This window comes from Betta splendens, chromosome 19, assembly GCF_900634795.4.
Source record: "Betta splendens chromosome 19, fBetSpl5.4, whole genome shotgun sequence".
Lineage (NCBI taxonomy): Eukaryota > Metazoa > Chordata > Actinopteri > Anabantiformes > Osphronemidae > Betta > Betta splendens.
This window is the reverse complement of record NC_040898.2, coordinates 4826344-4853986: the sequence shown is the minus strand read 5'-3', so window position 1 is coordinate 4853986 and position 27643 is coordinate 4826344. Positions and strand designations below refer to the sequence as shown.

The 27643-nt window shown below is 45.3% G+C and overlaps 1 protein-coding gene across 3 annotated transcripts; it reads left to right on the top strand.

Annotated features, from left to right (window-relative positions):
- Nucleotides 1-74: 74 nt before the first annotated feature.
- mrtfab (myocardin related transcription factor Ab) lies at nucleotides 75-27643 on the top strand. Of its 3 annotated transcripts, XM_029134939.3 has the most exons (20): nucleotides 77-329; nucleotides 949-1016; nucleotides 3817-4002; nucleotides 17377-17442; nucleotides 19729-19784; nucleotides 19952-20027; nucleotides 20256-20417; nucleotides 21081-21244; nucleotides 21350-21481; nucleotides 21594-21656; nucleotides 22046-22230; nucleotides 22737-22908; nucleotides 23181-23561; nucleotides 23642-24637; nucleotides 24738-24944; nucleotides 25036-25128; nucleotides 25343-25483; nucleotides 25597-25689; nucleotides 25990-26050; nucleotides 26127-27643. In XM_029134939.3, exons 3-20 carry the CDS (start codon nucleotides 3837-3839, stop codon nucleotides 26702-26704), a joined length of 3792 nt encoding a protein of 1263 aa, XP_028990772.1. In that variant the 5' UTR covers nucleotides 77-329; nucleotides 949-1016; nucleotides 3817-3836; the 3' UTR covers nucleotides 26705-27643. The 3 variants fall into 3 exon arrangements, with proteins under 3 accessions (XP_028990773.1, XP_028990772.1, XP_055360234.1); XM_029134940.3 differs by lacking the exon at nucleotides 25597-25689 and having other exon boundaries at nucleotides 75-329; XM_055504259.1 differs by lacking the exons at nucleotides 77-329; nucleotides 949-1016; nucleotides 3817-4002 and adding an exon at nucleotides 12649-13306.

The window sequence follows — 27643 nt, the reverse complement described above, 5'->3', positions numbered from 1 at the left end:
CATTTTTCACACTAGATGGCGCCAGAGACTGTTCAGGGCGGTGTGATACCGCTATTGTACATTTACTCTCTCTGTTTATTCAAGTTAAGTACCTGTCACATGCCATGTTTAACAGAGCTGTGTCATTGTGACATTTACAGCCGGGATGCATCATCTCCCGTTAGATAGGAGTAGTAGTAAACTAGTGGGGAAGGTGTTGTGAAGGAAGTGGGTCTTTGCATTCCATGCAGAGGAGGGCTTTCCGGTTAAACTTTCCTTTGTGATTCGGAAGTAGCGGTGTGTGATGCCAACGCTTTATTCATACAACCCACAAGTGGCGACCATGATAAGTAAGGGTTGATACGCAAATCTAATAGATAGCTTTGTAGCATAGTTTGTCTTCAATCAGATTAACCGGTAGCGTGACAGTCAGTAACTAAACCAAGCAGCTAGCTAACTGGCGGTTTGCGGTAATGTCTGGCTGTTTTAGCATGCTAACGGTAGCTCGCTAGCTAACTTAGTGTGTTTGTCTGCAGTCAGTAGTTTTAGACGCAGCCACTGCTAGCAGTGGATGTGGTATTCTGTTCTGGTAGCTCATTATATGATTCCTGTGCGATTTCACACATTCACATCACTTGAAGGTACGTGTGGATTGTTTAGGTTAACTCCCACCCAGACAGGCTAACAATAGCCTAGCGTGTCTGTCTTGTTTTGGACAGTGACAGCTGTACATGACATATGTGAAAAGGCCTCGTAAAACGTGAATTTGTGTAGCTCATATGATCACTTTTTACCATTAATTTAAACTTCTATCAGCTGCTATACTACAGCCGTTTTGCGCAAGTGTGGATGTTATTGTTGCAGATTCCTACACACTTCGCCAGGCAATAAACCAGACCATAGTAACTGCTTTAGTAAGTCGTGCAATGTGATAACAGCTATTCTCAGCTTGTTTTTCATTTTTTTCAGCACAACCGCCCAAAGCTGTGGTCTTCTGAAATGGTGCAACATCCCACCATAAGGATTTTGTAATACAGGTAAACAATAATCTTAGTTCTATGTGGTTGATGCAGGGCCACCAGTCTTCACCTGACAGCTGAGAGTTGAGAAAGAGTTTGAATTCTTGGAAAGAGCTTTGTTATGTATATTACTTTAATTGTGATACATATCTTTAATGCTAGTGTGGGCGTGTAGAAAGGAATCTGGGGGCACATCCAAACCATAGCCCTCTATTGAGAAAGTCAGGATGTACTGTAACCTCTTTTGCAGTGTTTCTGAATATGTACTGTGGAAAACCTAATGCTGAAGTCATGCTGTACTTACGGGCCTGTATACAGTACAGAGCTATGAAGCCACGCATAGTTTCTCGCTGACAGGAGATATGTAGCTCAAAGGGAGGTGAAAAGAGAACGCTGCCTTTGAAGCCACTATAACTATTATCTTACTGTCAGATCTCAGTAGCTTGCAAAAATATTAAGCAGAGCTGTGACCTAGATGTTTGTAATGCATTATGGTCAAATGCTGAATAAATTCTCTATAGAAATAGTGTTTCATGTGATAGTGTGATTCTTAGTGTTGTGTTTAAGCAACATGTCATGTTATTTCCTTCCCTGTTTTAAGCAGATTCCTGGCTTTAGAGGAGAGATCCTGGGCATGTTTTGAGTGTTAACACCAGCAACATGTGATTCTTAGGGTTGTGTTGTTGTGTCAACAACAGCAGCACTTACTGTTGTGCTACTAAGTGAGTACTCTGGGCGGCAGGCGGTGTTGTTGTGTTGAGTGACAAGCAGCTTAATATGTAAACAGGAGGGTGAAAGGTTATTTTTTTAATTTAATAAAAGTACTGTGTTAGGGCATCAACATGTTTGGGTTATCTACTAACAATTTCCTTTATTCTAAATAAAACCATGCTGCCTACACATGCTAACATTTCTCATCATTGTGGGAAGATGAGCTGTATGGCTGGATAATGCAATTTAGTACCTAAAATACTTAAACTGGTTTATTAGTAATACACTTTATGCTATTTTTTTATTATGAAACCATTTTAATTTTAACTTTGTAATGCTTTTTTGGACACCATCTCAACACAGCGCGGCATGTGTTTAGCGTCCTGCTATTGATAGATGCGCTAGTATTAGATTGTGAAAGAGAAGACTGACATCTCAGACAACACTGCCTCATTGTTTTCATGCCCACTGTGCAGTAATAACAGAATTGCTATCGGAACCCCACGGTTGAAGCAAAGCACCGCAGCTAGTCCTGTCTTTGTAAACAAGCCTTAATGACCGGCTCACCTATAAAAATGACAAATGGGTAGTGGTGGAAAACATTCCTGCTGTGTCACTGTCTGTTCACTACACAAGATGGCCACCATTTTGTATTAAAGCCTGGGTATTGAGCGAGAATTCTCCAATTCTATGTAGTGCACTGAAATGATTCCGCAATGCAACAATAACGGAAGCATATATGAAATGCACTATCCCTATAATACTATCTGCCTATCTTTGCGCTATGCCCTGAAGGAATACCAACACGGCTGGAGTACCACAAGTGTGATTTGCCTTCAAAACAGCTGTAGGCCAAACAATCTCAACCTGTGCATTTTATGTTGATACAAAAGAGCTCAAGCTGGTTAGCTATGGTTAATGTGTTATGTATTCAGTGAATGAATAATAATTAGAATCAAAATAACAGAGGAACAATAAACCAGAAACTTCTTGTCTGTTGAGGTTTACTAATATGACACAGTGTAGACGGAGCTACTTGGCCTGACCTTCTCAAATTAAGGAGTAATATGTAAAAAAGATAATACTTTACATTTACTTTAGCAAATCAGGAAACCTCTTCCATGAAGAATGTGCTAATAGCCACCTCCTGTTTTTAATCTCAGACAGGTTTGGGTTCAGGCTAAGCTTTCCTTCAAGTCTAACCAGTTTCTTTTGCAGAGGTACCTGCAACAAAATTCTGCCTCGGCAGCCTCTTTACTGCGACACTGTGAACAATGTGTTGCAAGTTGGTTTTTCATTAAAGTACTTACAAGCATGAGGGGACTGCTTTATTATTGAAGACATCACTAGGTCAAAATGTGTCCTAGGTTCATTTTCGCTTCCTGGATATAAATACCCCAGCTTAGAAGTAACGCTACTGGTTAAATGTGAGAAAATTGCACTGAGGATGTTGGTAATTAAAGAAGAAGCATCCATTACTGTCTAAAGCAGTGGTCACAGCAACAGTTGTAAAAGCTCAAACATTCAAATTCTTCCTTGATGGCTGATTTAATCCCTAGCCTACAGCCCTGCATTCTTCCTCTTTTCTCAGCTGTGTGCGTTTGTGCCTGATTCTGCGTGTGTGTGAAGCAGCAACAGACAGACTAAGGTTTCCTACTCACTTTTTGGCTTGTTGTCACTTGTGAAAGTCCTGTGGATATCATTTATCTTCATTATTTTCTGGCTTATTGAATACTCTTCTCTGATTGGCCAGTTGTGCATTATACAGTAAGGTTTACCTCCTCAAAGTGCAAAGTGACGTGTATGATGATGATATTGCTTTTTTCTTACTGGCCCATGACTAGAAAGTCTATATGGAGGTGACTGGTCCTAGATAGTCACAGCCTTGTTTGTCTTGTATGTGTAGGATATGTGAAAATTAAAAGTTGATCCTTAGCCACCAAGATAAAGTTACTTACTTACACACTAAATGACTTAATTGTAAACTGCTTACTTGTCACATAATATAATCATGTCAAATCTGCATTTTTACTCTATATTAAAAATGTCTTGCTTGCCTTGTGATTTGTACGTTTTGTTGAGTCTGAGCTCCTATTTTCTGCTGCAGGCTGTTCCATCACACTGGCAATGCTAAACCCACACAAAGGAGAGGAGCCAGGACCGGGCCGGATGGAAGTCGTCGGGACGCTGGGCTCGGCCCCGAGCCCCCAGAGCGAGTCAGTGACCACGGAGCTTCAGGAGCTGTCCCTTCAGCCAGGTTCCAACGTGCTGCCTCTGCAGGAGCGTAAGAATGGTGAGTTCTGTCCTTGCTGAACAGGTTTCATTTAGTGGCTTTGTGCCCTACATAGTGTTTCCCGGCAGTGACTGTGTGGTGACTCCTCACATGTTTCTTGTCATGTGTAATGGATGTTGCCCTATACTGTATGTGGCCTTACTCTCGACTCTTCTGACTACTTTTGTCCCACTTTGTGTGACAGCAACAGATTATATTCATGTAGACTATTATATAATATAGCTGAATAAAATAAGCGTAGGAGGAATTAAGATGCCTTGTAGCCCTAAACCATAACTACTCACAAACTGTCATTTTACAGACTTTAGAGGCCAGCACCTCAGAACTCTCATTCTTCAAAGAATTGTGTGGGTTTTTTCTTTCCAAGTTAAAGTGTGCACGAAGAACATGTTACATAAGTTGACGCTAAGTACAAAATGAAAAAAAATGCTACTGTGAGAAACCCAAGTGACATCCGTGTACTGCTGTCAGGGGGGAGCTTTCCTCTTCCCTTCCTCCTTTCTGCTTTAAAGACGAGGTAATCGCCCAGATTAAGTCGTCAGGTAAAACTTTTGCGCGTGTGATTGTGCAAATTAAAATCTCCAGGAAGATGGGAGTAAAGGAGCTGTGGAACCTAATTGGCTTGCTCCTCAGCGCTGACCCGCTGTTACAGTCGATTAGAGAGCGCCAGGTTTGCTGCGTGGACTTACTGTAAGGCTTTGTAGTCCTTCATGTGTGTCTGAGATGTGTGACTTGCGTCTACCTTCCCTGTGAAGACTCAATGCTTTTGTGTGTGTTTGAGTAGTTTAGCTGCACGTTGCCAGATTACAGACGAACCCGGGCCAAGAAATGAAAGTCGCAGGCGCTCCATGGCAGCTCGTTGAGTGGACACAACCTTTAACATAAGCACCACATCCTCTGTAGTGGTGAGGCGTGATGACCAAATATGGGGAGATGGGACTGAAGATACAAGCTGTTCTGACGCCACCATCACATGTAAACAAACACGCCACATCTGGCCGTGTTTAGACGAACAGTTGTGATTCACTCCAGCACATCTGTGTGCTTCTACACGTGAGCACATTTTTTTTTCTTTATAAAAAGCACTTTCTACTAAACATCTGCGTGAAGGAATGCACCCAACAATATAGGAATGTTTCCACAGAAAAATGAAACAGGTGCAGTTTCATATCTCAACATAAAACCTCAGAACGAGCCCTTCGCCAAGTTAGATATTAGCAGACAGTTGAGATAAGCAAGCGTATCAGACCATTGTTCCCAGTTGGGCGTCAGCCACGTAGCTTGTGGCAACACATTTGCTTAATTTGTTATTGAGACGTCGGGGGAGAGAGAGAGGGAGAGGTTTGGTGAGGTTGAACTTCCAGCGTTTCCCACCTCCATGGAGAATAATAGAATTTTGATCCGGAGCAGAAACACGACGTGGCGTGTTAATATTTATTCTCCCCAAACCATCATTACACTATTTGGCTTGATGCTCAGTTAGTTTAAGAAGTGTTCCCTCAGACACGCACAAACAGGCACACCTTTCCACGGAGCCTCCAGGCACTACTCCCAAACTTAAACAGGCCCGACTCATGTCGACCTGTTTTTTTTTTTGCTAGCCAGAAGCAGACGTGTTGCTGCAGGCACTCATCTCGCAATCTAGAACGAAGGAGCTTTTGGAGAACGAGAGAGATGTTGTTTTCATGCGTTTGCTGCAGCAAAAGTACAACTTATCAGAGCTTCATCTCTGACATCAGGTTATGCAATCTGTTTATGGCACTGGAGTTCCTTCCTCTCTAATGGGCCGGTGATATAGTGTTTATGCTTTATTTGTCAATATACTGTATAGTGGAAGGCGACGTGTGGAGAACAACGACAGATGTTTAGGTCCACGCGCGCAGGAGAGGGCGGGCGAGCGAGTCGGCTCTGATTTCAGCACAAGGCCCGACGCGACGGACAAGAAAACCAGATTAGCATTTCCCGTCTTTCTCGTCACAAACTCGTTTCTGATTCGTTTCACAGCAAACAAAGGCTGCTGATGGTATGATAATGTGATTAAGATCATACCAAACTTCAAGGTGGAGAACTTGCTTGCTTAGTGTGGGAGTGTGCGGCAGAGGAGTGCAGAGGAGGGGGAGGTCATTTCTGAAATGGCTCTGTTGCATAACTTCCCAGAGAGGGAACAGAAGGAAAGCGAGGGAAAATGTTAAAACAAGAAAGGAGGTGGCATGTTACTTGTACTTGAAGAGGTGAGGCTCGGCAAGTGCTTGCTTTTGTTTTTTTAGCTTCTTTTACTCAAACTGACTGAGAGTCCAGAGGAGCAAAGTTTTTAAAGTCATTGTTTTTTTTTTTATTTAAGGAAGTGCTCAAAAAGTCCACTAAGGTAGAAAAGGAGAAAGATGTAGCCACAGAGCAGCAGGAACACTTGGGTGGAACTTGTTGCAATCCAAGAAGCAACAAGGGACACACACACACACACGCCCACGCCGTCAGGGCGTGCACGCACTTGCAGACAGAACATGCAGGGAAAGGGAATGTGAGGTGCGTTGCTACCTGTGGAGTGCGAGCGGCCATTCTAAGGAAAAACAAGACGGGTGGGACTCCTCCGTTGCTGGATGTCGCGTCGCCTTTCCGCCACTGCTGGGTTCTTCCACATTCCCTGCACACGTGTCAGCAGCATGGATCGGTGATTTCGCCGGGAGAGTGGAGTTTCCATGCAGTATGGTTCAAAGGGATATGACTATCCAGTCAGGTAATTCCGGTGCTCCGTCTTGTGCTCGATTGTGACACGAGCTGTGAAGTCTACCTTAGGCCATCTGCAGGTTTGACAGGAGCAGTAAACGTTTCTGCACACACAGAAACATTTACTACTGTATTTGTTTGGATGAGAAGCGTAACTATATACTAATAGCTGCAGAAGTTGCTCCTGTCAGCATTTGGAAGTTTTACATTTGTACTTTTAAAGTAGATTTTTGCTTAAACCACAAATACAAAAGTTTTCTGTAACCGTTATCAAAGAAACATTAAGCCATTGACATTGTGTTAAAAGGAGTTTTGAGTTGGTAGCGGGTGTATAGATAATGGAGTATGTCGAGCCTAAACATAGTTTTTAAAGTTTAACCCCCGGTGTCTCTAGGACAAAGGCGACAGGCAGGGCTCTGCTGATAGGCTTTCAGGGTGTTGAACAGGTCAGAGGGCTCTTCAACCCTCAATCAGGGCCGTTGGCTAATGTGCAGGCTAGGTGCCTCCGCTGCCTGAGAACCAGCTGGCTGCCGTCCAGCGCAGGCGCGACACTTGGAGGCTTAAATGTGTGGGAATTCAGACTAAGTTGCCTGGTGAGACTGGCGTTGTCACAGTCTGGTCCAGACTTAATTTAAATTGACCCATTCATCTCAGTCAGAACAGATTGTTCCGTGGAGTCGTGTTGTCGTGAGATGTGTCTCTCTGGCTTTTTGTGAGTACAAATCAAAATTGTATTTGCTTTTGGCCTTGTTTGAAAATGATTTAGAGAAAATAAACAATGGGCTTAATAATCAGGATGTGGGCGGTAAAATAAGCCTGCAGTTTCACCAGTGAGGCTTTTTCTATTTGATTGATCACAGTTATTTAATAATTCAGACTTGTAAACAGATAATGCACAATAAAACGAGACGATTCACGGATTGAGCAGTTTGTTTCAAAGTAATGCTGCTAATGTAATCTAAGCTCACGTGTCTCGGCTCTCAGGATGCAGCAGAGGGATGTGCAGCCTGGCTGAGCCTAGCCTAGCGCCGCAGTGTTTGGAGGAAGCTGCTGGTAGCGTTATGTAACCGGCTGGGAGGCTGCCAGCAGCGAAGGCCCGGCAGCATTCTGTCAGGCTGGGAGTAGGAGGGCACAGGAGAGGGAGGAGTGAGACGGGGAGGCTGAAAACGGGATCCATAGAAACGCACCTAGGCAGAACCTGGACAGGAGGGGTAACGCGCACGCAGTGTTTCAAGGCAGAGAATGCATTTGATCATCGCTGGACGTCCTGCGTGTTAAACCGCAGCACAGAATCTAAACAACAGGAGACCAAACGGCGTCGTCCTGCAGTAAATGTTAACAGTTCTCCGTCCAATGAATACACAGGGAGTGAGATATTTATGCAACTGAGGCAGGTTCTGCAAGAGGCTTAAATCTTAAATGTGTCCAGCTCACTCCGCATACACCTACTGACTGCATGACTCACCGACACACACAGACCTCACAACGCCTGTCGGTGTTGGGACACGGACGTGCACTCACAGGCTCCGGGACGCTTCCTGATTTCACAGTGCCACTTCGACAAGCACCGGCACAGTCACATCTTTTGATTTGCGATTTGCACCGAATTCCTGTCGGATAATGAGAAGTGCGAGATCTGTGGCCCGAGGCAAGAGAAAAGCGCTTCCATCAGCTCCGTGGGTCCGCTCGTATCAACAGGAGCATATTGCCTGCACGCCCACAGGTGCAAGCCCACTCATGTAACAGGGATCTGTAAAGACGAACGCGTGCTGGGTAACGCTTCAGAATGGGAAAGCGTTACCATCTGACACTCACCTATGCTTTTAGGTGTGTGCAGCGCATGTAAACGCCTCCTAAATACAGTTACAGTATGTTGTGGTGCCTGGTTTGGGCACAGCTGCAGTGCATACTCAACATCATTTGTGCTTTAAGTGCAGTATATTGCAAATTCACTGCAGTAACATTTTTAGGGCCTACCCAGATACATACACACACACACACACACGCGCGCTAAAGCTCCTGCTGTCACCGGTACAAGCCGGCAGCTCCTCCAGCTTACAGCCACACAGACGGAAGTCAGGTTAGGTCTGTGCCTGGCCCCCAAATCCTCCTGCTGTGATGTTCCTGAATAATGGAACAGCTATTAACCCATGACTCATCTGCCAACGGCAAGCCTGGCACACATGAAGTCACTGTGAGCTGATCGGCCGATTGTTGTTTTCATCAGTATGACTCAGATGCTGAGGGCCATGCAGGATAATTTAGTCTTGGGAGCTGCATTATTGGCCTATTATTTAATATATTTGCCCATTATTAACCTATATGTGAAATGCAAGGACTTATTTTGGTGAAAAAAAATCATATTTTGCTCTCTCTCCCCCTGACATAGCAACTGTAAATCACTGTAAAACCTTTAAACCCACTAAGTAACAGCTCTGTCCAATATCAAAGTAAGATTGTGAATCAGAGTGTGTTTGACAAGACATTGTTGTTGAGTGCAGATGCCATCAGGGGAGGCACCAGACTCCACATTCCAGGGAAAAGACCGTCTCTGTTTGTCACACCCTCTACTTTTAGCCCATGGCCGTCATCCGTGTACCCACTGTCAGACCAGACTAAAGAACACAGCTGTTTGTATTGAAATAGTCATGCTCATTAGGCGCTCATCATGTTCTGTAGCTTTGGTGTCTTGGTAAAAACAAATTATCAAAACTCCAAAAGGAAACGGGAAGGAGATCTGTAATCCCTCCACAACCACTGATTTCTTTGAAAGCACAGTTAGCCAGAAACATTCAGTGTGATGAAACTGGACAATTTAAACGTTGTCCCATCTACACGTCGTCTAACATCAACATATAAGAAACACTGACCTGAAATAGCAGCTTGAGTCCCCATTAAGGGGCTGTGTCTAATAAAAAAACTCCTGTTTTGGATGCTGGAGCAAATTAACACCCTGTCTTTTATTAGACGTTATATACAGTAACAGAAATGGGAGAAGGCAGGAAGAGGAGGCCTATAAAACCCTAACCATCAACCTGAAATCACACTTTGCGCTACTGGAAACGCTTTCTTATATAATTGGAGGAAATCTCTCTCAGTCCAACACGCTGTTTGTCTTTGCCTCAGTTGTTATAGGAAGGCAGTAATAGAGGGGGGAGAAAGCAGTGTTTCCTGTGTAACCAGGGCAGAAGGTTAGGGGGTTCATTACAATAAATATGATTTTCAGATGTTGGAGTTATATAACATTACAAAGCCACCGCTACACAGACGCAGCCCCCTTCCAGCTGTGCTGCTCTGCTTCTCCTCGCTTTGAGCCCCTCTTTTGAAAATCCAATTTGCCAAGCACAACTTTACCTCCCTCTTCTCCCTCGGCCCGTTCTGTTTTACAGTCAAGGTTCGGGTTACCAGATGCTAACAGCTGCCAGCTGGCCCATGGCTCCGTATTTCACTCAACACTTGTGCTTATATGCGCGTTTTTTTTTTTTTTTTCTGCCCCAGTACAATTAGACCTCAGTCGGACTGAGATTTATTAACAGACATGAGACGGGGCAGGGTTTCTGCTGCAGGCTGCTCAGTGAACTACGTCTATGTGCATTTAAGTAGCTTGAGTTTTGTTTGCAAATCCATATGTTACACAATAAAATTATCTGATGCAGCTAGTTATGTAATTTTGCCTTTGTTGCCTTTTGTTGCTCTGCCGTGTTCAGTAAAACCGCATTGATTCCTCGGGCTACGTTTCTAAACATCAGCAATGTCACTGGATTAGTATTACGAGAATACGGAGCCCGATGTCAGGATTGAGTCAGAGAAATACAAACAGTGCTGGTGAATTCCACAGCTGAGTGGATGGGGGGTGAACCAGGAAGTGAAGGGAGGTAAAAACACCTTCTGTTTTCCCTGCTGGAATGTAAATGGCTGGTGTGACCTGTGGCAGACTGACACTTGGCTTAGCTGGTTTCTTGGGAGGTCACGTTGCGTTAGGTCCGTCTTTGTTGGACTTCCTTTTTCCTTTTATTGTTTTGTTGGTTAGTTGGTTCTAGGTAGTAGATCACCTTTTCAAAGCCAATGCAACCGGTTTAGAGAACGTTCCTAGGTGCCAGATTTAGTTTGTTTGCTGCTGGATGCAAAGTATTACCTTGCTAATAATTCTATATCAAGTTAAATGTTTTCCTTGATTGAAAATAAGGAGAGTCAATAGTGTGATTCCTTGCTCAAAATATAGGAAAGGAATTTCTCAATAGGAGTGTTTTTTTCAGTTCCAGTGTCAAGTTCTAGCTCAGTTCCATTTCTAGGAACCTGAGCTCCCTGTAAAAGTCTTGTTTCTTGTTTTGTTATGACTGAGGTTTGCGGAACCTGCTAATTATTTTAGGGAGGTTAATGGAATGTGGTTGGGTTTTATTGTTTTGGGCAGAACACATCTGAAGGACGAGCTGTCCTGGGCCACGCGGTCACAATGTTCCACTGGCAGAACAAACATTTGGCTTTTAACAGGCCTTAAAGGCCAGGACCTCCTGGTTTTGATCAACTGGAAGCTGTGGCAGTTTTTTATTCACTTATGGATCAACAGGAAGTCTGAGTCACTATTACAGCAAGGCATTTGTCCAGTAATTATATCCTATCTGCCGGTAAAAATGTTTACTTTCTTTTTTTTTTTATTCCCAGAATTGTTTTTCATGAATGATAAATGGACCCAGATAAGGATGTTTCACTTCTGCCATTACTTTTTAGCTATAAGAATGAATAAGATGAATCCAGGTATAAATTAGTCATGGGAGTCATACTAACTATATGGCCACCAAGCACTAAAACCATAAACCTCCCCTGCCTCACCCCCTCAGTCATGATAAGACTGACAATGTGGAGTCAAAACAGGAATCATCAGAGGAGAAAGGTTAACAGATAAAATACCGAAGGAAATATTATTAAGCCATGAATGCAATGTGTGTGTGCGTGTGTTTTTCTGTGATTGGCTCAAAGCAAACATCGTCAATCCCAGTGCACACAGTCGTCTGTGCTTCCTGGCCAGACTGTGAATCACAGCAGCAGGTGGACTTTAATCACACACTCATGACAAACGGTTATTGTAGATGCCAGCCAACATTTGTTCAAGGTGTTGTCTGTGGTTTCAGGTGTGTGTCACCTGGCGTAATGCACCGGTCAGCCGTGCTGTGCCGGGTCATTACCCCCACTTTTATGGAGCTATTCTCTCCTTATGGTGGAATAAACTGTATGTGAACTACACTGATTCCGTCCAAGGATCTCAGGCTTGAAGTTCATGTGTTTGTTTGCTGGCCAGGATGTGTGTGCCTCAAAGTAACCCAACCCTGCAAGTGCACAGGTGATCCTGAGCTTAATATAGGCCCCTTATGGCCAGCTGGCCATGCTATTTAAAACAGTGGGGCGAAGGGGGGATGGTGTTGAACATCAGCATTCTGCGGAAGGCGCACACACTTTGGTGCAGGCGCTGGACACTTTTTCAACAGGCTTCTAATGGCCTGATCCGTAATGAACATATATCATATAGTCAGTGGGCTTCCTTCTTCAAGGGCAGACTGGTAAATGGAGTTATCCATCCCTGTATCAGATTTACCATACGTATCTTTATGTTGGGTGAGGTCATCTGGAGATGGAGACGGTTGCTTTCCACTTTGTTGTTTTGCGAGAGATTGCTTTCTACCGACAATGAGTCATTATGGAAATTACAAGTGTGTGTAGTCAGAGTTTAAGAAGTGTGTCAGTGATGGCGCGGCGGTTGTGTTCCCTAGGCAGATGGCGTGTGTGTTTTTCATGTGGCAGCTCCCCTTCAGCCAGAATGAATGCCAACAGCTGAGCAGAACTTTATCGACAGCACTCCCTGCGAGTGTGTGTGTGTGTGTGTGTGTGTGTGTGTGTGTGTGTGTGTGTGTGTGTGTGTGTGTGTGACTCAGGAGGAGCTGCAACCAGAGCACAGTCTCTCCGGGCAGCCTCTCTGCCAGGCTCACTGCTGTCCTCCCTTCCTCCGCTGCTGGCCTCCTTTCCGCCTCCTCTCCCGTCGGCTTCCTTGTCCTTTTTTAATTCGCGGCTTTGCCCCGTGGATCTCTCTTTGCGCCCGTCTTGTGGGAAATCGTTGCGGAGCAGCGCCGTCGTGACTTGCCGGCTTGCCACTGCAAGGGAAGGAGAGAGCAGGAGGAGGAGGACGAGAAATACGGAGACGCCACCGCTGAGTAGTCGTTCACTGTTACGGAGGAGAGGATCCACTGAGAGAAGAGAAGCAGCAGGACACTCTCTCCTGAATCGTTTTACTCAGAGAGGAGATTTTCATTGACTTGTATGGAAATCTTGGCAAAAGGGCGAGAGCTGGTGCAGTTTTTACATCGAGGGGACACTTGAGCCAAAATTGCCAACATTTGGGGAAAACAAGAGCCGGACGTTTAATGTTTAGCAAGTAATTAACCCTCCTTCTGAATGATAATGCTGGACACCAACCTTTGCCTGTCCTTCGAAACTTCCCGCTTCGCCTCCTCTCCAATGGGAGACGACATGGAGAAGGCAGGACTGACCATGGATCATGACAGACATGTCTATCACAGCCTGAAAGAAGGTGGGCAATCGGGAGCTGTACTGAGTCAGCACAGACACCAGATATGATAGGATTTGTTTTCACTGCATGTGCCTCAGTCTCCAAGTTAATATCGGTATTTTATGGCCTTATATAAATAGTTAATGAGGAGGTGCTTCAGATAAAAGATTAGGACTTATGGGTCTAGAGGCAAGTTAGTGGTTCTGTGTTTACTCATGAACCTGCATATTTACTTGTCAGCAGTCTTGTTTCATGACGTTTTGCCGTCTTTTAGGATCAGTGGCCAGGACGTGTCACATCTTACCTGTCCCCATCGCCTCTGATATAAATGTCACCAACACACCCGATTGGCTGCAGCGCTGTTCAAACATGCAAGTCACTGTCCTGAAAATGTTCATTCATATTCTTTCCAGTCTTATCCTATTGCAGCGTATCGAAGTATTCATTTCTGACCCATTGCTCAGTGGCTGAGGTCATCGATAAACACTACTGGCAGCTATAAATGCCCAAATGCTGCCGCCTCCATTTTGACAGTTGTGGTGGATGCTTTGGATTCTTCCCATCGTTGTTCTGTGTCGCACAATGTCTGTATATACATTTAGAAAGGGTTCCTGCACTGTGGACGTGTCTGCCTCCGTGAATTGTGCACCTGCCTAGATGTTGTGTTGTGGCGTCTGTGGTCGTTTCCTTGGATTAGAATAGCAGGGGTTCCATCAAACAGTTGCTCTCGTTGGCTTGGATCATAGCATATTGAGTGAACACGTCTTCCCTAGACACACAACTGCTTGTGAGCCATTTGTTCCATTAGATTGTTTCCATATTAAACCAGGGCTGCGTACGTGAAACACAATGTGTCAAACACGAATCTATTGATTTTCAGCAGTTTGTTGTGACGTAGAAGACATAAGCATCACTGTTACAATACCTATTATGTGTATTGTTGTAAATTATTAATAGTTCAAATCTGTTTTATGATTGCGTTGAAATGAACTTTAACTGAAGCATGTTTTAATTTTCCTTGGAACCAGGGTTTTCTTAGGAGCATAACTACAGTAAGTGGGCTGGAATAAATACGATGGTGATGTTGAGTGCAGCGGTAGCTTGTATTATCATTCATGACCATGAACGTTTGTTAATAAAGTTTAATAATAATTTACACTCATCGACCCTACATACACACATCTTGTCTCACGGAGACTGGAAAATTTACGGTAGCCAGCAGTGACATAATGTCAGAAATGGGTTGTACAAATAAAGCCTAATTTGGAATGTTCTACAGTCAGTGCTACAGTGAAATAAGCTTTGTTTATAACCAGCACGACTAGAGTCATAGATGAGTGACTATAAATAAAACAAAACATTCCTGTGAGGTTACAGTGATAGAGGAGGCCTAGTAAACAGCACCATGAAAAATAAAACGGGTACTGTAACTGTACACACATCAAAGCGAAAAGGCTTCGATCCTATATTGTTTATGCGCAAAGCTGCAACTGCACAAAGCCTCGAATTAGTGTCTTGATCTTGAGAATAATTAGTATTCGCAACAACCATCCTTGATGTCATCCGACTGCCCGGCACAGTGCAGCAGCGCAAAAGCAGTGGGAGTTTTTCCAAGGTGCGAGCAGCCTTTTTTATTTTTTTTATTTTATTATTATTTTCTTACTCTGGGCCTCTCTCTCATTTAAACAAAATTCCTCTCTGTTCGGCAGATGCAACCGTCCCAGCAAAGGGGCTCGTGGAAGAAAACCCCACCAGGCTTTACGCACACACACACACACTGTAACGTCCATTCGGCGCATGTTTGCAGACATTTGTCAGTGAAGGACTGTACGTGTCGGCGTGGTCACGCGTGTTTCTGCCTCCCACCCGCTGGGGCCGCGTAGCAGTCTGTTTAGGATTAGCTGTGCCAAGCTCGGGGTCTTTGGGGACAGTGACGAACTCAGACATGTTTAATCAGATCTAATGACACATGAGCTCAGCGGGATTAGCCCAGTTGGCCACCAAGAACTTGGCTTTATCTCCGTGACCTCTGATGTCTCTCTAACATTTAGCATTGGAAGTTTTAGACGGACGAAGCTGGGAAACTGCAGAAAATACTCAAATGTGTTGAGAAAAAACTATTATGGCTTGTTGCTGTAGGGTGATGTTTCACTTGACTCGACTCTAGTTGTATTGACAACTGCGTTATTGTATTAAAATAGAAGCTGACCAGCTTCTTTCATGTCACACTTATCACTGTGACACTGTCTGGCAGCAGCGTGTTGCACTGGTCTCGTAGCTCAAGGAGCACAGGCCCCAGCGAGCCGTCCACACTCGGCTTCATTGCTCATCCCTTCGTTCATCTAAACACCGTTAATGTAGCCCCTCCGTCTTCCTCCCTCACGCTAGCATTTTATGACTACAGAGGCCAGATTTGGCTCTGGCCTAATATCCCAGTAAAACACTCCTGCCTTTTCATCCTCTTCTTAAATTAACCGAAATGACCTTCAAACCTGATTTATGCTGCACAACATACCCTGGTTTCCACGTATCCTGGTTTAAGGTTTCACAAGCATCAAAGAATCCTTTTATAATTCACAAAGTTGTTAAAGCAGGATACTGCAGGAAAGTCATTTTAATCATGTTAATTGCTATAGATAGGGTTTTAGTGAAGGCCTTTTTCAGTGGCCTTTATTCTACTCGGATGCTTGCAAATGTCTTTGGCTTCTGCACAGTGAGACAAAGTGGTGTGGACCATATGCTCTGGTTTCCCAACATCACGCTTGACTTTCAACACCACTGCAACTTTTGACACTTTGCACCGTCACTTCTGTAATTGATATGTTTAAACACGGAGAAAATTGGTTTACCATCTCATGCTTTGATTTCTATCATTTTATTGTCTCAAGGATTTTCATTCATCGTTTGATGAATGAGTTACAGTTGCGTTGATGTCACTGTGGTATTCGGCAAAGATGAGGAAGCAGACAGAAATCAGGGAGAACTGGGGTGCGAGGATCGGACCGGGAGAAGAGTACTGTAGGATCTACTTTTATGAACTCTGTGCTCCATTACACAGATGCACACTTTGAGGAGGGACAGTCCATATTAAACAAGAACATCAGCTGAGTAAAGCATCACTAAATGAATAGTATGTGGTATAATAACACGTTTGCTACTTCCTCTGATTTTATCAGCAGAGTCATTTTAAAGCTAAGTTGAACAGGAAGCATTTGTCAGCAAGTGACGAGCCTTTATCTGTTGTGCACATTTCTGCCATGGTCACTGATGGGTTTGGGTTGGTTGCTTGTGTGACAGTGTTCAGTTACTTCCTGTTGCACTAAAGCTAATTCTTCAACACGTGGTGAAATGCGGTACATGATTCTGCACTTGTCTGTGGTGTTACTTTTTCTTAACTGAGTGACTCCAACTTCAGTAAGTTCTTTAGCTCTTGACTGCACGACGATACAAATGATTAGACAACAGACACGCTACGTGTACAGAAAGGTCAGATGTGGTCAAGCTCCTCTTCTTTCTTAAAGCAGCCTCAACTGGGCTCTGTTATATAACAAGTGCTTCCTGTTTTGATATGACGGCACATCACCCCATATGCACAGTTTCTTATTTGTCCACGCACTGAGTCTTGTCTCGTTGCAGGATCATTGTTCTTTTTGCTTCCTTTAGTGGTTTCTCTCAACCTTTTGCTGTGCTTGCGTTCTGTACCTCACCGAGTCTTTGATGAATGCTTAAGATTGGTTTTTCTCACTAGCATATGCGCACGCAGGACAAAAAAAAAAAAAGACCAGAACAGGAAGTGTGTAGTACTCAGCTCACACCCTCATTGTACCTACCTCCTCTGAAGTTTCAAAAAAGCCCAGAGTAGAAGGGGGAAATGGGAGGATGAACTAGGTGTCATAGAGTACAGATGCTCTTCATGTCGGCCCAAATGCATCCGGATTCCCCTGCAGGGTTCTTTATCTTACCGTGTCAGTCAGGCTGCTGATCTGTGGACAGTAAGAGTCGAAAAGGAAGCTGTAAGAGCTCGGAGCTCCATCCCTGCATTATCCGCACCGGCTCTCGCTCTGACGCTATTGTCTTCTGTCTTCATGCAGTCCTCCAGCTCAAACTCCAGCAGAGACGCACACGAGAGGAACTGGTCAGCCAAGGCATCATGCCACGTAAGTCTCTCCTCTATGTTCTTAAATAAAACGCTGAATGAAAAAGTGCCATATTGTACAACTTCTCAGATGTATTGTCAGTGTTGTAATTTTGTAATGTGTGTATGTATGTATATATATATGTGTGTGTGTGTGTGTGTGTGTGTATTATTAGGTAGATGAGGTTTTGTATAAGGCTTGTGTAATAGATTCACATGCCTTATGCAAATACATGTAGTTAACCTCATATCCTATAAATAATATGTTAGTGAACTGTCTTCATCTGTCTGAATTTGAAATCAAAATAACTTGAAGTGAAACCGTTTGGAAGTTTCTGGCATAAATCTTCGGTTTAGTTATAGCTACGTTTTCGGACCGCGGCTCTGTTTGTCACCCTGTCATCGGCATGACTTTCTGCATTCAGCATATAATTTGTTTCACGGTGTCTTTAGACCCGTTTGAGTTATCAAGTAGGCCAGCTTCCTCTTCTTCTGTATCCACTTCCTGTTTCAAAGTTCCGCACACGGCAAGAAGCGCCGAAAAACATTTCAAAGTTTTCCTCTGTTTCGCTGCGTTTCTTTTAACAACGTTCTCCTCGTAACAGACACTAGAACCCAACGTTCAGCCTTTCAGTGAACATACAAGTCTTCCATGAGCGAGTAATAAAAACACACCAATATGGATCACCTGATGAGGCTGCTAAACCATGTTCAGTGACTAAAAATGCAGACAAAGTCAGTCTCACTCGTAACTACAATACACTGCTTGTCTTTAAAGGTCTAGTGACATGTTATTTTGATCTTTTTCACATCTTTTGCTATATGCTATTACTTCTGCCACCAATTGGCAACAACCAACCCTAGATTAACACCTCACCTCACTGAAAATGCACTTTAAGTAAACTGTATCGTGTCTCAGTTTGCATATTAAGTATGCGTTTCCTACGAAGGACGGCACCAGGGCGAACACTCGTCATCAGTCGCATACTGTAGTGGTTCTGGTAAACATGTCTGTGTCCTTCACATTTGTTGGACCTCCTACCAGTTAGCTACAGTGGGGTCCGCATAAGTTGGGAGTGGAGATAGCAATACAAAATGTTGAAAGAGACAAAGCACAACAGTTTACAAATGATTTATCAGACTATGCATGTTCCCAAGGTGACGAAGTCCTGAACCTTTGTTTTGTCTTTTTTCTCAAGACACAGCAGCTGTTTTAATATTGAATCAAATAAGTGAAAATCAGAAGTGTCTCGCTAGCCTTGAATATCTAGCGGCATTGATTAAATATTTAATTTTAAACTTCTAACGTGCTGTCTAACTGCTATACAAGTTGTGGAGGAGACACTTAGTGCTGGGAACTGATGAAGGGTCATTTCCTGTTGTGGTATCAAGTTCTCACAGTGGTTTCACGGCTGTAGTTGTATTGGTGTGACCTTTCCAGCCCCCTCTGCTTAAACAAGTCACCTTACGTCCCACCTGTGGCCGTCGAACGCTGACGTGTAGGAAAACCTAAGGAAGGGTAGGGATCACGTCGGGTGCGAGAGGCTCTTTGGAAGGAAGAAATATGCAAATTGATGGTGATCTGATGGGTCGGACCAGCTGTGTTTTTGTTTTGGATCCTGGCTACACCAGAGCTGGTTGCCACCATAGACCTGCTTTCTTCAGAACCAACAGTTGTGACACGAGGCGCGCCTCCCGTCCTGGCTCGATCATAGCCGGCACACACTGTACAGTGGAAGGCGCATTCACACACCCTTGGCAAAGATTTCTTCAGCTCTTGACTAATCAGACGATTGCCATGTTACATCACTGTAACTGCCAGTGTCCTCCCTGCATCCTTCTCAGAGTAGCCCTTCTTGTCTGTTGTAAGGCCAATAACATGGGGAATCCTAGTCTGTCAATTAGTTTTTCCAGCGGTGGTTGTAATAAGAGACAAGTCAAATGTTGGATGTGACTTCTCATACACTAGTTATGTATTGTGATGAGGATAGATTATTTTAACCCTAATCCTCTTTGTAAAGCTGATGCTATCATCTAAGCATAAGACCAGCTGCAGAAAAGTTTTCAGTGTTCTTAGTAACGACTGAGACTTTCAGCATATGTAAATAATGTTGGACTCATGTACACACATCATGCTGCAGACATGGTGTCTACTGGTCTGTGATCATCGTGTGGTTTAGCACTTCTGCCCATCACCTACTTCTGCTTTGAGTTCTTCTTGGTGCATTTGCCTTTGTGCTGCAAGAAGCCTCATCGTGTGAAGTCTGATCACTGGCACCATCTCTCTCCCATCCTTCTCATCATGCAGCACTGAAGACCCCAGCAGCCTTTCACGAACAGCGGAGGAGCCTGGAGCGAGCAAGGGTCAGTCATTCCTCGTTTCCCTGAATGGCGTTGCTTTGGGGAAGCAATTCGCACTAAAGTGTTTTGCATATGTTACACATACATTGTAGTGTTTTCTCATAACCCCCATAACCTCTATCCAGTCCGCTTCCTGTCCATAATGTGTGTTACTCTTGGGTATTCCACAGACTGAGGACTATCTGAAGAGGAAGATCCGCAGTCGCCCTGAGCGATCAGAGCTGGTCAGGATGCACATTTTGGAAGGTGCGTTTTCACCTGCAGGCAGAACAGTTTTAGCTCGAGCCCTGAGAGAATAATTGTTTTTTAGGCTTTTTTTCTCAAATACAGGAAATGCTAAACCTGAATGTTAGTATCTGCGTCTTCAGAAAGTGAACCACCTTTCTTTGTGGATCTGTTAAGTTTTACTTCTTGTATCGCTTTTGCTGTACATCGTCTTGATGTCCAATCACCCGATGACCGTGTCCATTACAGAGACATCAGCTGAGCCGTCTCTGCAGGCCAAGCAGCTGCAGCTGAAGCGGGCGCGACTGGCAGACGACCTCAATGACAAAATCTCCCACAGACCCGGTCCCATCGAACTGGTCCACAAGAACATCTTGTCAGTGAGCTGCCCTCTGCAGTCTTCCCTGCCGGGTAACTACTGTACTAACGCCTCACCACTCAGTTACACGGTTGCGTGATATGAATAGGGACAGGTACACCACAGGTACTGGTTTTTGGTAGCCTTTAAGTAGACAACCATTGCACTGAAGGGCTGCCTTATAGACACACAGAACAAGTGCCTGCCTTTTAAACAGACACCATTCAGACTCGTGTGTACTCTGAAGTGTTTGGATCCACACAGCTGTATATAGAACATGATACATACTCAAGTTAAGACGCTGTCAGTTACTGTTGAGTTGAGTTAGAGGTCACTGCATGAATACGCAGTAAAACCTTTCATGTAGTTTTGCTGGTGCAGCTCTTTGGCCACCACTGCCACGTTATTTGGCGCTATAGAAATAGTTTGATTGGTTGATTAAAGTTGCGAGTCAATGTGAGACTAATCGAGACAATTGAGAAAGAACCTTTAGACCTACTCTTGTTTTGAAACTCTGCAGGACATTCAGTCTTGCATAACTTCTCTAAACCCAGTCATCTCTGTATGTGAGTGTTGACTGTTTAGACATTGTGAGGAAGTCAGAAATGGAACTGTGATGCCCTTTGGCAAAAGCAGCTAGTAAATATTTTAAGCCATAAACAACAAACCATCAGTGCCACTCAGACTCTTGTTTCACTCACCCTGCTCTGTTGCAGATTCTCCAAAGGGAGCAGGGGGAGAGAGCTCATCCTTAGATGAAGACAGCAGCGATGCTTTGTCACCGGATCAGCCGACCAATCATGACTCTCCCCTGAGCACCGTCGCTCAGCTGTCTCCCACCGATGCACTCACCCAGAATGGAAACTTGTCTCCCACACAGGTATCGGAGCATCGTTTCAGGAAGCCTGTGCAATTCATTCAATTCAGTTCAAGCAGGTGATGGACCAACACGATCCCACCATTAACATTAAGTCTTTTTTCTCAGTTTTTTACACAGCCCCCACCTCCAGCTCCTCCACCACCTCCTCCCCAGGTAAATGGATCAGACTCCTCCCCACTTCCAAAACTTACAAATGGAACAACGTTGACTCACCGCTCCTCCACTGGACAGATCAAGGTAGGCAAATGGTAGTTCTACAGCTAGCGTCCTACACATTCTTCACCATCTCTGTGTGTGAAGCAGCTATGACATGTAAAGTGCCCTTCATCAGTTTCTTTCATTGTCTCAGGCCAAAACGAGCTCAGACCGCCCTTCACAGAGACCCAAAAAAGCAAAGGACAGCAAACCCAAGGTGAGCGGACTCTCACTTTCATTTTAACAGGCACTGAGCTGTTCATCAGATCCACCATTATGTTTCTGCATAATGCTCAGTTCTGCCAGGAGCCTTGGCAGAAGTTAGATTCAGACTTAAAGGTTGTAGTATCAGTTTCTGTAGAACTGTAGAACCTAATCAATGTCTTTTCTCAGAACTTCAGATCTCGACATTTAAAAATAAGAAGACGTCATTCTTAGGAAAGGAAGAGATACCAATTTCTGAAACCAGTGTTCTCACTATCTTAAAATACATACCAGAAATACATGTGTGCTTATGACACATATAAACCTACTTTTACTATATTTTTTTAAAGTGACTAAATGAGAATAGGCTCTCATTACTGATGATGAATGATCTGCGTGTAGGTGAAGAAGCTGAAGTACCACCAGTACATCCCTCCAGACCAGAAAGCAGACAAGGAGCCTCCGCCAGACATGGACTCGTCTTACGCAAAGCTCCTCCAGCAGCAGCAGCTCTTCCTGCAGCTGCAGATTCTCAGCCAGCAACAGCAGCACTACAACTACCACACCATTTTGCCCGCCCCTCCCAAGTGAGTAGAGAGCACGCTTTTGTGCACTGTTGTGTGTTGCGGAGATGAGGATGAGGTGCTGTGGTTTTATAAAAATGGGAAGCAAGCCTGTGGGCCCTGCATCATATTAAACCTGTGGTTATGAGGAGCTTATTGTGTTTTCATTATGACTTCTTGACTTCATCCAAACTCCAAGTCTGCTGTGTTTTTTCTTCTTCCACATATGTGGTTTGGGGTAAGACCACAAATGAGTGACATCATGTTTGCATCATCTGTTATTCCCAGCTCCATGAGACCTGATGATAAACTTAAGTTCTGTCTAGTTTCCTGTTACACCAGGAACAGAAAAGTAGAAGTAGTAGAAAAGAGTCCAGTGGTGAACCCTAGATGAGAACAGACGAGACAGCATAAAACTTACCAATAAATAAATTTATTCTCAAAATAAAAAGTCCAACAAAGACTCAGGTTTATTTAACTGTTTTTTAACAGGTGACAGTAATAATCCATTGCTTCTTTCCTCACTCCAGGCCTCTCACAGAGCAGCCTCCCACAACCATCTCCGGCCCCTCTCCTTCACGCTGCGTTCCCACGACGACCACCACAGCCCCCTCCAGTCAGGGTGGGATGGCCCGACAGAGCCAGAGTGCAATGGGAGGAGCGAAACCAAGCGCTCTACCAGCCAATCTGGATGAGTTGAAAGTAATTTGAACTTTGTAATATATACAAGACACAATTAGAATTTAATCTAATAACTCAACACAAATGTTGAGTTATTAGATTAAATTCACCAGTGTAATCGTTAGCAATCATGTTTTTTCCTGTAGCTTTATTGGAGTGACTACTCTGACATTATTGGAACCAGTATTTTGCGTTTTTTACAACAAACCTGTCTGTTATGTATCCGTTATGTTCGCTTTCACGATGAGTCAATCCTTGCTGTATGAATAGCGGCCTCGTTTCTCATCCTCCAGGTCGCTGAGCTGAAACAGGAACTGAAATTGCGTGGTTTGACGGTCTCCGGCACCAAAAACGATCTCATTGAAAGGCTCCGCAACTACCAGGAGCAAAATGGTGGCAATGCGGCGGTTTCGAAAACCGGCCCTTCGCAACAAACAAGCTCCGCTGCTGGCACCGCCGCGTCCTCCCCAACCACAACCACGTCTGAGCTCCTGTCAGGGGAGAGTGGGTTTAAGTTGAATTTCTCCTCACTGGCGCCTGTGATTCCTGAGAGAGTGATTCGCTTTGGAAGCACCAGCTCCAGCCCGCCAGTATCACCAACTCCATCTGAGAGGTCATTGGCAGGCATGAGTCCAGATGAGACCAGCTGCAATGGAGACATGTTTGGAGAGATGGTCAGTTTTACGAAATCAAGATGAAATACACCTTTGTCTTCCTCAGATCTTCCCCTAACACCCTGTTGTTTGTCCTTCAGGTGAGCTCTCCCCTGACCCAGCTCACCCTGCACCCATCGCCTCAGCACCCCTCAAACATCTCTCCACACTCACAGCCTTTCTCCAAAGTCAAGGAAGAGATCCAGAGCTCGTGCTGCATTTTCAGGTCTTTGTCTTCGGGCCAGCCCTCAGAACCCCAGTCACTCGTCACGGACGCCTCAGCCTTGGACAAAGACCAGATGCTCCAGGAGAAGGACAAAAAGATTGAGGAGTTGACGAGGATGCTGAAGCAGAAGCAAAGGCTGGTGGAGACCCTTCGGTCTCAGCTGGAACAGGGCAAGTTGGCAGGTGGATTATTGGTGGAGAAAGAAGGGAGTGACAAAAGCAAAGCCTCTTCAGAGGTCAAACTGCAAACTCTGATAAAAGCCTCAGCCATTCAGCCACCAACTCTCCCTAATGGCATTGTGGTGAAGGTAAAGAAGGAGACGGAGGTTGAGGAAGGGATGGAGGGTGTAACGGAGGAGGCTCAAGCAAACAAACAGGCTCAGCCCATGCAGTGCTCTCAGGAAACTCTGTTCAGGCTGCAGCAGATACACCGTCTGCAGATCCAACAAGCCGAACAGCAGAAGCAGCAGCTACAGCAGCTCAAGCTGCATCAGGGTCAGGTGCAGCTGCAGAAAGTGGAGGTCAAATCCAACCCCCAAAAGCAGCAACTACAGAGGAAAGAAGCTCAAATCCTGCTGCATCAGCAGCAGCAACTCCAGCAGCTCATCATTCAGCAGACCCAACAGAAGCAGCTCCAGGCCCAGCAGAAGTTAGTGCAGCAGAAACTGGCCCAGCAGAAGCTCGCGCAGCACAAGCTGGTGCAGCAGAACCAGCTCAAGCAAACGCAGCTCAAGCAGGTCCAGCTGCAGATCCAGAACCAGACACTAGCTGGCCAGAAGCAGGCGGGGAACCCAGTACAGCAGAAGAAGCAGCTGAAGGCTCAGCAGCGGCAGCAGCAGAAGCAGCAGGCGTGCGCTGTCACCACACAACAGGTAGCAAACACTGGCTTTACATAATGTAACTAAATGCACATACATTCACAAACCGCTGGTCACGACTAAGACACCCCAACATATGCGTGTCTGTTTCCAGGTGACCCCAGTCTTAATTAACCAACAGAACAGCACTCCGGTCCACACCCAGGCCATTTCATTAGATCTGCTGAAGGCAAACGGGACCCCGACCCTGCTCACGGACAGTAACGGCAACCACTACCTGATCGCTCTGACCAGTCAGACCACAGACGCACACAACGGAGTGTCCTCCCCATGCAAATCCAACGGTCGGATCACGCTGCAGGTACAGAACGTACAATTACAGTTCATGCCATCATCCAAGATGCGTTCAAATATTTAATCGCAACGCTGTCTGCCGCTATTTATTTTTTCAGCGATTACAGTCAAGTCCAAGTAAACTCCCCAGCACCGACGGCCAATCAAAAGAGCAAACGGAGGTCACGCCTGTGAGCCAGCCAATCAAAAAGGTACAGCCCAGGTCACACAAAGCAGGCTTTTTAAATACCTGCTGCTGCTGTTGTTGCTTAATACTTATAATAGTAAGAAAAGACATCCAGAGGCGTGTCGGTCCTCCTCTCTGCAGTTACAGCTTCCTACCACAAGGTGTCACAACTCGCATTCCAACTCAAACAACAGCACCAGGGTCATTGAATAACGGTTCTTTTCCGTGGTTTCAACCAGGTGCAGAAGCCGGAGCTGCGCCTAGACACCGACGGGGTTCCGCAGACCAGCGTTCCCGTCACCGCCCCCCCCAACCTGCAGCCTTTCTTCGACGACGCGTCCGACGCTGCCAACCAAAGCACCTTAATCTCCTCTCTCAAGGTACCAGCACGGCCCGTGGCTGCCGTCGCCGCGCCACCTCTCGGCCCGCTCCATTAACCTTCTCTCCTTGTTTCTTGTCGTTGGGTTCTCACTCCATCGCTCTGTCCCGGCAGAGAGAGGAGGTGTGTCCGACTTACGACCGGCACACACTGTTCACCCCTCCCTCTCCCAAACCCAACACCTCGCTTCCTACTCAGCGCTCCAAAGTACGTCTTCCAGCGTGCCTTCCTTTTCATCTCTAAGTTTTAGCCTTTTTCTGTCTTTTGTTCTTCTTTGCTCATTTTGCTGCTTTCTACTTGGGGGGGAAAACACTATATTTCTATAGCATCATCAGTTGACATTCTACTTCCTTCTAAATTCTAGTGTTTTGTCCTGTTGTTTATGCTGAGCATTACTAGTAAAGTGAATGTGATCACTTCATCAGTTCGTTGAGGGTTGTCTCTGTCTTTCATCTAAATTAGTGAGTTTGTTTATTTGGTGGCTGATGAGAGTTGTTCTGTTAACAGGAGAACTGCATGAATAGTCAGCAGATGGACGACCTGTTCGACATCCTGCTCAAGAGTGGAGGTAATAAACAGCTGCAGACATGTGAAGGTGTCACAAGCCCGTTGTTTCTTGGACTTATGTTGTTCCTTTCTTTCAGAAATCCCAGGCTTCAAAGCCAACCCGGACCCCTCCCTCGCCCCCCTCCACTCTGACCCGCCCTCCCCAACCTCTCCTCCATCCCCTCTCCACCTCGCCCCTCCCACTTCCACAGGGCCCTTGATCTCCTCTCATTCTTCTGTAAGGGAGCCCTGCCCAGGCAGTGGACGCCTGGAGGACTTCCTGGAAAGCACCACAGGTGCCCCTTTGCTGGGCGTGGAGCCAGACTGTGGCCTGACTTTGATTGACGACCTCCACAGCCAAATGCTAAGCACGCCCAGCATCCTGGAGCATCCTTCCTCCCCCATGGACACATCTGACCTGGGCTTCTCCCCCCATTCTACAGGGCTGGACTTTAGTGACCCCACCTTGGATGGCATGGACTGGTTGGATGTCTCCATGGTGGGGAGTGCTAGTGGAGGTAGTGGTGGGGTGGGCAGAGGACAAGGAGGGGGAGCTGGCGAAGGGGATGGGGGGACAAGTCTGGCACCACTGGCACCACACACTCCAACAAGTGTCTTCTCTGCTGATTTTCTGGACAGCACAGACCTGCAGCTGCACTGGGACTCATGTCTGTAGCCATTGGGACGGATGGACACATGCTTGCTCACACTGTGTACAGGCTCTGTCTTTACTCACGCACATAAAGACACCTTCTCTATGCTGTCTCTACCACTGCGGGGGTCACTGGCACATAATAACATGAATTCCCTGAAACACTTTGCCTGGCCTTTGCCTGGCAGCTATTGTCTGCAGGGTGGAAGAAACAGACACCGAATTAAGAGAACAGACTTGAGACGGAAGTGAACCTTTTTGAACACGAGTTCTGTGTTGATCTCTGCAGCAGACTGTACAACCCCATTGCCTGTTTTCTGACCTGCTTTATAACCAGGTAACACGAACCAGCAGGAAATTGTAGGCCACTGCTGTAACATGGAAACAATTTGGCAGACGAGCAGCGTCACCTGACGTCTGCTCCACATTGCTCGTTGTGTGTCAGTGCCTCCTAAACTTTGCACTTATGCTGAATCTGATTGGTTTGAAGGGGGGTGTTTCTGGGCGCCAGCTGAACGTTAGCGCCGCAGGGGGGGTAAAAGGCACCGTTATGTGTATTATGTGCATCAGCTGACCTGTTGGTGTGACAGAACGGCAGCTGTTGGTGCCTCATCACCTCACCATGGCAACCTGAACCCCGCCCACACTAGTCATAAAGCAGCCGTTATTGGTTAAGAGTTGCTATTGAATCGAACCATATCAGTGGCAGTAGTTTGAACTGAAGCCTCAATGGAGGCTGCGTATTATTGGTAACATTATGTTAGACCACTATGTATTGCTGTATATGGGGTGTATATTATCAATTGTCCATATGACTATTTTTCTTTGCTGGTTGCTTTAAAGTCGAGCTGGCTGGCTGGGGAACATAGGGTGGGGGCGGGGCTTCCAAAACGTTGGACCTTGTCTTTTTTTTTAAAGAAAAAAAACTTGGGAAAAAAATAAACATGCTGTAAAACCTTCCAA

Excerpts from the sequence above, each read along its gene's own strand:
- mrtfab (XM_029134939.3), top strand. The coding sequence starts at position 3,837 with ATGCTAAACCCACACAAAGGAGAGGAGCCAGGACCGGGCCGGATGGAA. Across the intron at positions 17,443-19,728 it reads CAGCCAAGGCATCATGCCAC|CACTGAAGACCCCAGCAGCC; the intron begins GTAAGTCTCTCC and ends CTCATCATGCAG. Across the intron at positions 25,690-25,989 it reads TTCCTACTCAGCGCTCCAAA|GAGAACTGCATGAATAGTCA; the intron begins GTACGTCTTCCA and ends TTCTGTTAACAG.